The sequence below is a fragment of the Myotis brandtii genome, unplaced genomic scaffold (genome assembly GCF_000412655.1).
Source record: "Myotis brandtii unplaced genomic scaffold, ASM41265v1 scaffold103, whole genome shotgun sequence".
NCBI classification, from domain to species: domain Eukaryota; kingdom Metazoa; phylum Chordata; class Mammalia; order Chiroptera; family Vespertilionidae; genus Myotis; species Myotis brandtii.
Window position 1 is genome coordinate 1,416,956 of NW_005353460.1, and position 14,612 is coordinate 1,431,567.

At 45.5% G+C, this 14,612-nt stretch overlaps 1 protein-coding gene across 1 annotated transcript in view; it reads right to left on the reverse strand.

The window, feature by feature from the left end:
• Positions 1–397: 397 nt before the first annotated feature.
• The window catches only part of RAB11FIP1 (RAB11 family interacting protein 1 (class I)), a 47,322-nt gene continuing 33,107 nt past the window's right edge, over positions 398–14,612 (reverse strand). Inside the window, exons 2-6 of the mRNA XM_014536859.1 lie at positions 12,055–12,529; positions 9,996–10,779; positions 7,186–9,051; positions 6,324–6,432; positions 398–1,541 (exon numbers count right to left, since the gene is read on the reverse strand). Of these exons, the coding sequence (XP_014392345.1) occupies positions 1,323–1,541; positions 6,324–6,432; positions 7,186–9,051; positions 9,996–10,779; positions 12,055–12,529 (3,453 nt within the window). The 3' untranslated portion in view covers positions 398–1,322. The remainder of the gene's footprint in view (positions 1,542–6,323; positions 6,433–7,185; positions 9,052–9,995; positions 10,780–12,054; positions 12,530–14,612) is intronic.

Consider the following 14,612-nt stretch of genomic DNA (forward strand, 5'->3'; position numbering starts at 1 on the left):
ATTTGAACTGGTACTATTCATTAAGATTAAGAGCCCTAGGTGGTTTGGCTCAGTGGGTAGAGCAACAGCCTGAAGACTAAAGGGTCCCAGGTTCGATTCCAGTCAAGGGCACGTACCTCAGTTGCAGGTTCCCCTGCCCTGGTCAGGGTGTTTGCAGGAGGCAACCAATCCATGTATCTCTCTCACATCGATGTCTGTCTCTCTCTCTCTCTCTCTCTCTCTCTCTCTCTCCCCCCCCTTCCACTCTCTGTCTAAAAAATAAAAAATAAAAATCAATGGAAAAATATCCTCAGGTGAGGATTAACAACAACAGAAAAAGATTAATAATACCGGCCAAGTGTCCTAATGTTTAAAAATATGTGTGTTAATCTAGTTTTAAAAATAAGCAACTCCAAAATAAGTATCATTTTCTTGCTCTTTACCATTTTATAACAAGGGGGAAAATGCCAGGAAGAATGGCCAGGGAAAGCAGGGAGCCGAGGCACAGGAGGAAAGGCCACAGGAATCCTACTAAAACCATCCCATACCTGGTGGAACTGTTTTAGGAAGCCTGGGTCACCCAATCCCTTATAAGGCCCTGACTAGGCCAATCCAGCCAGCAGGAACCCTGCTATTATGGGAGGAGGGACTTGCACCAGCTCCCCCTGAATGAGTGCCAAGTGACTCTCTCAGTCCCCTGTTCTACTTCTCAAGAGCACATTTTAAGGCTAGAGAGTAATGGAAGTGTGTTTAGAAAAGGCAACTTGTTACAAATCCGAAAGGCACACTCAGGGCTTTCCCTAAACTCCTCTGCTCTGGTCAAAGCAGGACCAAGTCTAAGAAGCTCAGGAGGTTGATGTGGTATCAAAATTTAACCTCTGTAGCCAAACAGACACACCTGAGCTACTCAAAAGCCAAGAAAGTATGTGTAACGCAGCACCTTCTCATTTCACCCCGAGCGTTAATGGCTGGGGGATACGTATTTTAGAATCTCAGTATCAAAGAAAGGAAACCCCGATGTTAAAATAAATTAATACCCCTGGCGCCACTTGACTCTCTGGGCCAGGATCAGATCTTATGACCATGTTTTTCAGGGCATAAAATATTCACAACATAAGGCACAGTGGCATTTAAAAATAAAACCCTGGGAACGTACAGTAAAGGACTCATTGTAATAAGTAACCTGGCTTCAACTGGCAGAATTGACTCTTGCCAGATAACACGCAAGGGAGATAGGTGGCGACTTGGAGCCTTAGGCTGGTTATCAGGCACACGGAGTCCTTGACCTCAGGAGGAAGTGGAAAGAAACTCACAAAAAAGTCTCAGTGTCATATGCTGGCCATTCACATCTTCCCTGCCTTCTTGCCGACCTGAGCCGGAACTCGGAGGATGTTGGGGGTTTCTTCCATGACCCTGACGAGCAGGTTGTCGATGTAGTCCTCCAGCTCGCGAACCTGGAACTCCTTCTTGTTTATTGTTTCCTTCTGTTTGAGGACCAGCTGGATCAGCTCATCATGGGTGAGCTGTGCATAAGCAAAAGCAGGGTCCGAGGGGGTGTATTTCTTTGGAGAGGAAAGAAGAGGGGAAAAAACATAAAGTCAGCAAAGAAGTCTAAATAGCTAAAAGAAATACAAAAGAGGGGTTCAATGACCGTAACCAGAGGTCGGCGGTCAGAGAGGTACAATGTGCTCTAGGACCTGGACAAACAGGAAACACTGCTATGCAGGTGATTGGACACACTTCAAAGATGGAGTGACATCTGAACCAGACCTTGGAGATGAATTATCATTAATTTCCTCCCCCAAATGACAGGATTTTGTTTTTAATTATAAAAGGAATATCTGCTCATCATGGGGGGGGCGGATATTACCTATAACTCCAATGCATAACGTTTGGGTCTCTTTCTTATTTTTCCCCCCAAATATATTTTTATTGATTTCAGAGAGGAAGGGAGAGGGAGAGATAGAAATATCAGTGATGAGAGAGAATCATGGATCAGCTATCCCCTGCACGCCCCCTACTGGGGACCAAGCACCCAACCCAGGCATGTGCCCTAACCAGGAATTGAACCTTGACCTCCTGGTCGACACTTAATCACTTGCCACGTTGGTCAGGCCCTGGTCCTTTTGATGAAGTGGAAAAGAACCAAATTCTAACTCTGTATTAGCTTACTTTTGATCTTTAAAATTATTTCCTTAATTAAATTTATTATTCAGGAAAGTGCATGCTGGGCCTTCATTCTGAGGGGTTTTAAAGACTGGGCATTTTCAGGATGCCTTAGGGGAGGATCGCAATAGAATTCTCTTTCTTATTTTTCCTTGGTTTCTTTATGGTGTGCTTTACAATTTTAACATCATACAGGATATAGTGTTTTGGGGTTTTTTTAAATATATTTTTATTGATTTCAGAGAGGAAGGGCAAAGGAGAGAGAAATAGAAACATCAATGATGAAAGAGAATCATTGATTGGCTGCCTCTTGCATGCCCCCTACTGGGGATCGAGCCTGCAACCCGGGCATGTGCCCTTGACAGGAATCGAACACGGGACCTTTCAGTCCCCAGGCCAATGCTCTATCTACTGAGCCAAACCAGCTAGGGCCAGGATATAGTTTTGTAGCTTCTTTAAATTGTTATTTTGTGAGCCTTTTCCCATCATTAGATTTTAGCAAAAATTGCTTTTTTAATAGATGCTTAAAATTCCATCATATTTTAACCATCTCTCTCCCTGAGTATTTAGGTTGTTTTCCATTTTCACAATTACATAATAACATTTTAATTAAAATGTATTAACATAAATCTTTGGTTACATCTCCAAATATTTCCTTAATAAAAATGTGTATAATTAAAAAGGCATACACACTTAAGGTATTTCATACAAACTGCCAAACAGTTATTCAATTTAAATTCTGTATTCCAAAGGGATATAGGACTTTGAAATCATTAGAAGATTCTACGATTGTGATGACTTAAAAAAATTATAGAACAATTCAGCATTTCAGAAGGTGAGCATCGGCCATGAAGAGGAAGAGGTGCAAAGAAAATACCCGTTAATTCAAGAAACAACAGTGCCCATTGTCACATATTTCCTCTCAGGATCTTACATTGGATTTTTTCCCCGCACAGTTGCAATAATAATGATGTATATTCAAATTGTGTCCAACTTTTTCCATATCACAGGACAGATGATTTCTGAGTGTAGTTGGCTGTATTGTTTTTAAATGGAAGTGTCAAAGCCACCTGAGTAAATAATACACGCCTAGGCATAAATCATCTATAAAGGATGGAGGCCCCAAGAAAAATACCTTCCCCCCAATCCATTCTAGTAATGATTCAGCTAGCCTTTCATAACTTTAGCTATGCAATTTCTTTCTCTAACCTCTCTCTTACCTTGCAACATTCCAAAGAGTAGTTCTTTTTATAAGTACTGTTTATGCGTTAGCACAAAGCATCCATTATATGGCCAGCCAACAGCAGTCTCTAGGAAACTTTCCATATTGACTCGACTGTTTACGAGATATGGTCCAGGACTAAGAGCTTTGCTGCGGGCAGGCACAGGGACAGCAGTGGGGCTTACAAATCACGAGCAAGCCAAGCAGCAGTTGCCTTTGTTTTAAGGCAAGTTATTCTCTCTGCCAGGGCCAGGAGATAAGCCCCTGGTTAAACAAGCTTTGAAGAGTAAATACAATGAGAGCCAAGGGTCTTTCTTGCTAACTTCCTGAAAGCTAGGTGTTGTTTCTCTTTAGAGCCAAGCTGCATTCCACAGTAAAAGGAAGAGAGGATGGGAAGCCACGACATGACTCTAGTTCTCATGTCCCTTTTATGCTGTTCTTTTGCCCAGTTTCCTGGTAAATATTGTTAACTCCAGGAAAACAAGTGCTGCCTCTTCTACACAAGCACAGAACCCAGCCAAGCTGAGCCGCTCAAGTTATGGTACATTTTTAGGCTGGGGCTTAGAACATCGTAGGTAGGTACACAGTTCTGGCTGCAGCTGGTAATTTCGAGAGAAGGCGAGATGGCTAGAAGATGCTGACTTGTTTTCAGCCACAATTCATTATTACTACTCAGCCTCTTGGCCTGAAACTCAGCTCTACAGCCTCAGTGAGCCTTTAGCCCAGCTCCTGGTGGCGTAGGTACAGTGCGGTCAGAGGCAACAATCACCACCCAGCACTTTAAAAATGTTTGCAGGAGGGAAGAAGTCATGAGCAAAAAAAGTTTTATTTTTTAAAAAAACACAAAAACTGCACTGGACAGTTTGCTTAGTGGTTAGTGTTGGCCCGTGGACGGGATTCAGGGTCCATTCACAGTCAAGAGCACATATCTCAGTTGCAAGTTCACTCCCCGGCCTCAGTTGGGGTGAGAGTGGGAGGCAACCAATTGATGTGCCTCTCTCACATCGATGTTTCTTTCTGTCTCTCTTCCTCCCTCCCTCCCTCCCTCCCTCTCTCTCATCTTCTCTCCCTCTCTTCCTCCCTTTCACTCTCTCTAAAAATCAATGAAAAAAATATCCTTGGGTGAGGATGAACAAAAAAAATAAAATAAATAAACTTTATTTTTACCAACTACAGTCCCCAGTAGTCATTTAGGAAATTCCTCTCCACATATTTGAAACACAACACATCCTTGCCCACTAATGGTCACCAATCACTCAGTATATCATTCTCCTCCGGTCCATGTGATAATGAGTCAAAGACCAGGGTCTGCAACAAGGCTGGATTCTAAATCATTCTTAGAACCAGGAAGGGCAGGATGAGGACATTCAAAGCAGAAATCATCTGGGAGGTTGATTTTGTTTTTGTAGGGAGTTTATTTTTTGTTGTGTGGTGGTTGTTGTTTAACGTTAGCCTAAGCTTTTCAAAGAGAAGAAACCCTCTAATCCAGCAATATTTTTCATGGAAATTGAGCTTAAGGAAATAATCTAACGGGAAGGAAAAAGTCCTATGCAAGAAATTGTTAACTGTAGTGTTATTCATCTTGCAAAACAGAAAACATATTATAATGTTGTACACTTGAAATTTATGTAATGTTATTAACCAATGTTACTTTAATAAATTTAATTTTTAAAAAAGAAAACAACCTGAGTATCCGACAATAGGGAAATGGTTAAGTGAATAATGGTATAACCATTTCAAGAATAATTAAGTAGCAACATGCAAAAAAGGTTATAATATATTATTAAGTAAAAAGAATTGAAGAAGTGTTTCTATGCAGGTGATGGAGCTGGAAATACCATCATTTTGCAACTGACATATTCATCAATGGATACTAAAGCCTATGAATCAAAAGTTGATGAGGAACAGGATGTTTACATAGTCTGAAATTAATTCCCCACAGATTTCTTATTCATTGTAAAGGGAAAAATAGCACCTTTATACTGGAGAACCTGGGGGGACACCACCAAACTAAGTCATCAGAGTTAACACTTCCACTCCTGGTACAAACTGATATAATGGGCCTCTTCATACAATGCACTAAGAAGGACACGTTATTTCCATAGTTAATTCCTGCCAAGAATGTATAACCTCAACCAAACCATGAGGAAATCCCAGGCAATTCTTAACTAAGTCAAATTCTACATAATGAGCGACCCTGGATCGGATCCTGGACTAGAGGAAACATTACCCTAAAAAGGACATTACTGGGACAATTGGTGAAATTGAAATATAGACTATAAATGAAAAAAGAGTATCACATTAATGTTAAATTTCTTGATTTTGAATGTCCTTAGTCTCAGGAATTCCACACTTAAGTATTTAGGGTAAGAGAGGTGTGATATAAGCAACTTAATCTCAAATGACTTGGGGGCGGGGGGGAATGAGTATACAAACAGGGAACAAAGAGGGGGTAGGGGAACCGAAAAAGCAAATCTGGTAAAATGTTAACCATGGGTTAATTGGGATGAAAGCTGCACAGGAGTTCTTTGTCCTATTCCTGTAACTTTTTGAAAATTTGAAATGATTTCAGAATAAAGTTACAAAAAAGTATATCTGTGCAATGATTACAACTACAAGAATGTTGTATCCTTGCCAAAAGGTAGGAAAGGCTGCCTGACAATGAAAATATCTCATTTGAATGGGCCAGATGGTGGGTGACACTTTCTCCTCATTACAGAGAAGTGCCAATGTCAATTATGTTACTTGAGTCACACAAAAATTCAACAATAACCAAATAACCCTACGGGAAAATAATCATTCGGTGGCAAGTGGAGGGGCTTCTGAAGACATGAGACATATGGTTAAGTTACTCCTGGCGTTACCTGCTGCCCAAGGAGATGTATACAATGGTGACTCTAGAAATGGGTGGGGGTTTTTAGATCCCTATCATGCCCATTTCTGGGCAAAGACATACCTTCATAATAGCTTCGTTGATCAAGTTCTCGCTGATGATAGTGGCAGTTCCCAAGCTGGAGTTAGTAATCTTGGTGGCTGTCGTGTTCATTGGCTTCACAAGATGAGGTCTAAAGAGAAGGGAGAAAGGATCCTTAGCGCTTTCTGTAACGGGAAAGCTGAGAAACTGCCCATCTCAAAGATGGCAGCCAGCCAGAGAGACGAGGGCGGAGAGTGGTGACGCGCTGTTCACATCTCCGCTCTAACACACGCCAATGTTCCTGTAGAAAGGAAAGCAGTCAGCTCCAGGCAGCCAAATGCAAGCCAACAACGCACACCCTTCGAGCCAGGCGTCCTGACATTCTCACAAGCCCCTTGTCCTCGTTCTCAACGTCAGGAGAACATTAAAGGCAGTCTCTTATTTTTTGGAGGCAACTAGAGCCTAGGACTCCACTGTGGGAGCCCTTGCAAAGCCTTCTGTTCTTCGGCAGTAAAGAAAGAGTTCAGAACAAACATGCCAGCTTCACACTGAGCGGTGGAACTTTAAAACACTACTTGGTTCTACCGCTCAATCTCAGTTGGCTTTTGAGACCATTAAGATACTCATCACAGTGCATCTCTGCTATTTTAGAGCTCCAAATCTGTGCAGAATCATTCCTAAACTATTTTTGAAGACTACTACTACATTCTCGCTACAAACACAGGAGTGTCTCCAGGTGTTCCCATCACAGGAGATAGCCCTTATAAAACAGGCCCTACCAGCAAAATAGGTGGGTTGCCCCATCAGAACATCTGTGCGGTTAGAAAGCCATAACCACCTCTGCAGGCAAAAAGCAAAGGGGACATTGCTCAAGTTTATGAAGACAATCTCCCCCGACTCTCACCTGTGCTTGGCTGACCCAGTTCCAGCTGAGACTGGATGTGTCTCCGAGGGTGAGACCCAGGCCTGAAGAAGCGGCTTCCTCTTGCCAGAATTTTCCACTTTACCAGGGAGGCCCTCTGCTGCTGCTTTTTTTTGAGATTCTGCTGTACTGGTGTGGGGAGTGTCAGAGTGTGGGGAGCTAGGGGGAGAGTGTGTGGCAGGAGAGGGCTCAGAAAAGGAGGGGCTGGAGGGAGGAGAGTCCAGGGCCGGGTCAGGAGGCTGCCTTAGCCTCCCATTCCCCATCACTTTCGCCTCCTCGCCATCGCCAGGGCCTGGCAGCTGGGTGTCCAAGCGTGAGCTCTTGCCAAGACTTGGTTTAAGAATTCCTGAAGCTGTGGTGTGCTCTGAAGAAGCCCTGACAGCTGCTTCCGGTGCTTCCGACCTGAGCTCACGCAGGCTGTCTGCGGGCACTGCCGACCCACCTGCCTCGCCACCCGGCGCCTTCTCAGGATGGGCAGGTGACCTGCTCGGGGAAGAAGCTCCTCCTCCCAGAGCTGCCACCTTTGCTGCCTCCCTGTCATCTTCCACCTCGTCCACTCTTTCATCATCCGATGTCACTTCAGGAATGGAAGGAAGGGTTAAGTCCAGATCAGCCGTGACTGGAGATTTAACATCTGAGGCAGACTGAAGGTCACCCAGGGGATCAGACAACAGGCCTTCGTGATCACTGGCTTTGCTCTGATTTTGAGCCAGAAGGGTGTCGTCTCCCTCCATGCCCTGCCCCGAGCTGGCTTCACTCCCTGGGCCTTCTGAGTCACTGTCCTCATGGGAGCGGGGCAGCAGGGGACTGGCCATGGCAGCTGGCACACCGGAATTCAGCGGCCGGGGCTCAGTCACAGCCTCCCCCTCGGAGTCTTCTGCGTGGGGACACTCAGCAGGCTCTCTGTCACACACGTCACCGGCAGCAGCCCCTTCACGCCCCAGCTCCTGGGGATGACTTTCATCCTCTCTGACCAGTCCAGGGGACTTCTCCGCCTCCTCTTCCCTAAACAGCTGCTCAGAAAATGACACATGCTTCTTGATCTTCTTCGGGCCCTCACTGCCATTCAGACCCATCTCCTCGTGTCTTCGCATGGTGGAGTTAAGTGGGAGGACCGGTTCTCCCATTCGAAGAGGGGGTACCGCCTGTTTGATTGTGGCAGTCATTTCCCCACCCCTCACTCTGTCCTCCTCAAAAAACCCAGACCGACTCTCCAAGTCTGTCTTTACCCCCATTGGAGGCTTCCCAGCCGGGCCTCCCGTCCTGCCGCTTCTCGCTGAAAGGGCCAATGTTACTTCTCGGGCCCCTTCTGATGCAGGGGGATAGTCTTGTTGCTTTTTGGGGGGAAACCTCGGAGGTTCTTCTTGCTGCCCCGTTTCAGGCTGCTTCGGGGGACACTGTGCTGAGTCATCGCCACTGGTATCCTTCCCTGTGTCCGTCTCGCTGGTCTTCCCCGCTGGAGCCGCCTCCGTCCCTTTCCACACCGCCGTGGGTGGCTGTTTGGGAAGTGAGCCCCAGGCACAAGAAACAGCGCTTGGAACTTGTGTTAAACTCTCCTTTTGCACCTCTGCGTCAAGGGGCACCGATGGTTCCTCAGCACCAGCCTGGCCCTGCTCGGGGGAAGGCCAGCTTGTGATAGGCGTGGATGTGGAAATGGGAGCTGCAAGGGGAGGGGAGAAAGCGGAGAAGACAGAAGGAGATTCTGAGGACTGTGTCTCTGCCTCACGCCCCGACTCAGGAGAGACAGGTGTCTGAGCAGGACTGGAAGGGAGAGCAGGAAAAAAGGGAAGGGAGTCAGGGGGAGGAGGAAGCCTGGCTGTGGGTTGAACCTCTGGAGACACTTCCAGTCTGCAAAAAGGACAAAATAAAATCTGCCGGTCAGTTGCAGATGCTGCATGAGAGGCGAAAAAACATGTAAAAGCAAAGTCGTCCAAAGGGGAGAACTTACTGTTATATGTGGGCAGTTCCTTAAGAGGTTAAAAAAGGAACACACCAATACTTAATATACAAAAGGGACACTTTTCATCACCGAGCACACCTGCCACACAGAGGGCTTTGCAACAGGAACAGAAAGATCCAGGTAAAGTGACAGCCCACAGTTGTTGTTTTTATATTTTTATTGATTTCAGAGAGGAAGGGCGAGGGAGAGAGAGATAGAAACATCAATGATGAGAGAGAATCATTGATCAGCTGCCTCTTCCATGCCCCTTACTGGGGATCAAGCCCGAAACCCAGGTATGTGCCCTTGTCCAGAATTGAACCGGGACCCTTCTGTCCACAGGTCAACGCTCTATCCACTGAGCCAAACCAGGTAGGGCAGCCCACAGTTCCTTTTGGTGACACACAGAAAGCATCTAGAAAGTTCAAAGCAGTAAAAGATCCACCACAGGGCAACACGCACACATTTTGAAGAGCAACCGTCTATGCATGTCTGTGTGAGCCTGTGTGAAATCACAGTAAGCAGAATCTCAAATACAAGCCTCTCCCAACCCAGACCACAGAAACACTGCGAGTGAGCGAGTCATGCTGACAAGCAGAAACCCCCAGGCTCTTGCAACAAGATGCAGAGTAAACACGCAGAGAACTGTCACAGGAGTGTGACCAAGGGTCTCTCATGACAGCAAAGTGTGCAAGGAGGAGAGATAACACCAGCCTCGAAGGGAGAGGTGTGAAGAACTTACACCCAGTCCTGCACATACCACAACCGAAACCTGGTGTTCCCAACGTGCAACACTCAGAATCTGCTACACCCACGGCATTCCCCTGGGTCTGAATGAAGGGCCAAGACTCACCGAGGTTTCACGGCTTTGGTCTGGGGCGCCCTGGCAGAGGTAACAGGCAGTGTCCGTTCAGACTTGGGCTCTGGGTCAGCCGCCGGTTCTGTGCTCCGCCCTTCTTCAAAGGGGTTCAGGGCTTTTCCCCGTCCGGAGACGGCAGCCATCGTATCCTTCTCAGATCTCTTCCCGAGACCCTCAGCAGGCCCCGGCCCGTCCTCCCTCAGCGGGCCCTCCTGCTCCTTCCCAGGGGTGGAAGCAGGGCTTTCGCCTTCACTGCCCTTGGCCACATCTTTCTTTCCTGTCACCAGAGAGAGCAAAGAGGACTTCTTGTTCTCATGCTTCTTGCTCTCTTTGGATTCTTTCACGGCCTCCAACTTCGCTGGAGCTGTGTTTTCCCTAATGTCCCCGCTGACCGGCGGCCAGGAGGGCGGCAGGGTCGTGGATTTCGGAGAGTTCTTTGTGGAAGACTCAGAGAGCCACTTGTCAGGAGACACGGCGCCCCCTTCCCCAGGTTCCTTCCAGGACCGAGGAGACAGGTTTTCTGTCGAGGAGAACAAATGCTTCTTCCTGAAGCCCTGAGGGGACGGGGAAGAGGAGGTGCTGTCCTTCGTCTCAGTCTTGCCTTCTGGCTGCTCTACGTAAACATGGTTCCCGTTGATACAGACATTAGAGCGGGAGAGCGAGTCGTTCTTGGACCGAAGGCCGCCAAGAAAAGAGAGCCCTTCCTTCTTGGGAAGGGTGAGGTTGACCTGGTTCAGTTGCTTAGGATCTGCGCTTGCTGTTCTCTTGTGAGACATGACTGTGGGAAGAAAAACAAAGGCAAAAGGGAATAAGAAGTTAAACGACTGGCCCACAACTGGAGGGAGGGGGATTTCGTCGGTGCCTGAATACATTCTCGGCTGTCACAGGTAGAGGCCAGGGATGCTCCCAAAGATCATACAATGCATGGGACAGCCCCCCACAACAAAGAAGTATCTGGCCCAAACTATGAGCACTGCTAAGGTTGAGAAACCCTGCACTTAATCCATGAAAAGGGCAGCACTTTTGGTAGAGTAACAGAATCTGGCCAACAGTAGGGATTTGATCATTGAAACTGCAGTTCAAAATACACAGTTAATTCAGACTAAAGGGAACTGGATTTTCCGCAGCTTTCATTATGGATTTATCCCATGAGGTTTAGTACAATAATAGTTCAATAAATACCTGATGAATTAATGAAATGTCACTAATGTTCCATGGTTTAACCTTAAATTAAAAAAAACACAAAAACCTGCACATCTGGTGTGGCTCAGTAGTTGAGCATTGACCTATGAACCAGGAGGTCACAGTTTGATTCCCAGTCAGGGCACATGCCCAGGTTGTGGGCTCGATCCCCAGTAGGGGGCATGCAGGAGGCAGATGATCAATGATTCTCTCTCATCACTGATGTTTCTATCTCTCTCCCTCTCTGAAATCAACAAAAATATATATTCTTTAAAAACACAAAACAAACCTGGACCAGTGGTTCTCAACCTTCCTAATGTTGCGACCCTTTAATACAGTTCCTCATGTTGTGGTGACCCCCAACCATAAAATTATTTTCATTGCTACTTCATAACTGTAATTTTGCTACTGTTATGCATCGTAATGTAAATATCTGATATGCAGGATGTATTTTCATTGTTACAAATTGAACATAATTAAAGCATAGTGATTAATCACAAAAACAATATGTAATTATATATGTGTTTTCTGATGGTCTTAGGCGACCCCTGTGAAAGGGTCGTTCGACCCCCAAAGGGGTCTCGACCCACAGGTTGAGAACCGCTGATCTAGACACTTGTACTAATGTACATCAGTTATAGAACCAGACATTTTGGAAAAGGAATTTATACATTCTTAGAAACCAGAGGGCTTAGAAATAGAGAAGGCTTCCTGACCAAGATAATCCATCATCACCACCACCACCACCATTTTAGTAACTGAGAATCTGAATTAAAATCTTTCCCTTAAGATTTGTGTGTTTTTTTCTCTCTCAAAGCAAAGTAAGTTAAGCTGAGGGGAAGAGGCCAAGTAAGACGAGGAGGGAACTCACTGTCCGAGGCAGAGGAGGACTCATCCTCGTTGTCATCATCCTCCCACCGGGACTGAAACTCCCAAGGACGCAACAGCACTTTGTCTGACTTTGGAGTAGGCAGGACAGACATGGACTGGGAAAGTGGTGTTTTCTGCAAGTTAGACTTGGAAAACAAGGTCTTGATCTTTGACTTCTTTTTCTTGTCTTTCGAAGGCGACTCATCGTCGCTGTCGACAGAGGGTGATGTGCTGGGGAGGATGGCTGAAGCGGTGTCTGATGCACTATCCTTATTCTTCCCCCTGATCTTGTCCTTCAGTTTCCCAAATGGATTCCGAGACTTGTCTTTCACGGACAGGTCAAACATGCTAGCAGTCATGTTGTTTCTCATAAATTGGATGTCAACCTCGATTTCTCCTCGCTCTTTATCCTTCTTCCCTGGTTTGGATTTCAGGGTGTACCACCTACAAGGAGAAAGTGAGAGGTTAGCTTTGAACTGAAGAGCCTAAGACAACGTTCACAATCCCTACTAACTGGCCCCTCCTCTCCGCTGTTACCAACCTCTTATACAAACATATTCTTATGCTCTCTTCTTTGGGGAGTAAAGGGTGGGGGAGGGGATAAAGACAGAACTTGTCGTTTTATTTTTGAGAAGCCACCCACTAGGCAAAGATGGGATCTGATTCTGTACTCAGTGTAGCATCACCTAAAATCTTCTTGAGTCAATAAAGTGCTATGTTTAAAAATAAAATAACCCCTCCAACAAATCATTTCCTATGACCTGTATTTTCCTGCAATAGGGTAAAAATGCAAAGATCATACACACATAGTTAAGAAGGTAGAATGCAAATTTACAAGTAAATCTCAGAGAAAAGCAAGAGTTTGTAGAACAGTCCCGGTAGGGAGTAATTGAAAATATAAGACAGTAAAAATATATATATAGATTCCACTTATATGAGGCATGTGGAGTAGTAAAATTCATAGAGACAGAAAGGAGAATGCTGGTCACCAAGAGTTGGGAGAAGGAGTGAATGAAGAGTTAGTGTTTAATGGGGACACAGTTTGCCCTGACCAGTGTGGCTCAGTGATGGAGCATCGCTCTGTGCACCGAAGGATTGTGGGTTTGACTCCCGGTCAAGGGCACATATCTGGGTTGTAGGTTCGACATGTGCGGGAGGCAATCAATCAATGTGTCTCTCTCACATCAATCTCTCTCTCTCCCCCTCTACCTTCCGTCCACTTTCTCTAAAAATTAATGGGAAAAATATACTCAAGTGAGGATTAATAAAAAAAATTTTTTTTTAAGTTTTGGGTTGAATGGTGGTGATGGTTTCACAACAATGTGAATGTGCTCAATACCACAGAACTGTATACCTAAAAATAGTTAAAGTGGTAAATGTTGTTATGTATGTATAATTGTTTACCACAATGTTTTTTTTCTTTGTTAATCCTCACCCAAGGATATTTTTCCATTGATTTTTAGGGAGAGTGGAAGAGCAAGAGAAAGACAGAGAGAAACAGCGATGTGAGAGAAACACATCAATTGGGTGCCTCCTGAAGGAGCACCGACCAGGGCCCAGGCCGGGGAGGAGCTTGCAACCAAGGTACATGCCCTTGACCAGAATCGAACCTGGGACCCTTTGGTCCACAGGCCGATGCTCTATCCACTGAGCCGAACTGGCTAGGGCCCACAATTTTTTTTAAAGGAGTATTTCAAACATTATTCAAGTATTTCTCCTGGTCGTTTGCAAACTACTTCAAGACTTTGGCAAATGACGTATCAGTTCCACTCCACTGAAAGACAAACTTCATAAAAAGGAGCTCTCCCCTTGGCATTTTCCAGCTGGTTAACTGCAAGAATGTGAGCAGTGTGACCACTACAGAACAAGCAGCTCCAAGTACACGGTCTCCTGACAGCCAGCCCCAACGTCACCCTCACAGACAGAACCCACATTCTGACTTCATTTTAGTGACCTATTTAAGAGCTGAGGGCCATGGGGCTTTACGGAAATGATGGTTTTGCCCAAACAACCGCAATTTCCTCTTTCACCTTCAGCCTGTCTTGCTCACAGGGCAGATCACTGCCCTCACTATTTTAGCTCACCCTACACTTCAAGGAAGGGAGCAGAGGGAGGTAGAAACCCAACACTTAAATAGCACCTCCAGCATACCAGGCACGGCACACACTGAGAAACATCCTCATTTAAGTCTCACAAGAATGACATATCTTTATCTCAAAAATGGGATCTTTTACCCATTTTACAAATGAATGAGATGGAGGCTTGCAAGTGAGGTCATTGGTACAAGGTCTTGGGACTCTTAAGAGGCACAACTGGGTTCTGAATCAGCTCTGCACTTCAGAGCTCCCACTTGTCCCTTACACCAAGATTCCTGCTTGGCATTCTCTCCTAACATATCTTCCCAATGGGCCACCTTTTGCAACACACAGGAAGGAGGGCTCAAATTTCAACTCTTATTTATTTATTTTTGTTGTTGTTAAACCTCACCTGAGGATATTTTTCCATTGATCTTTTAGAGAGAGTGGAAGAAAGAGGGAAAGGCAGAGAGACACATAGTAG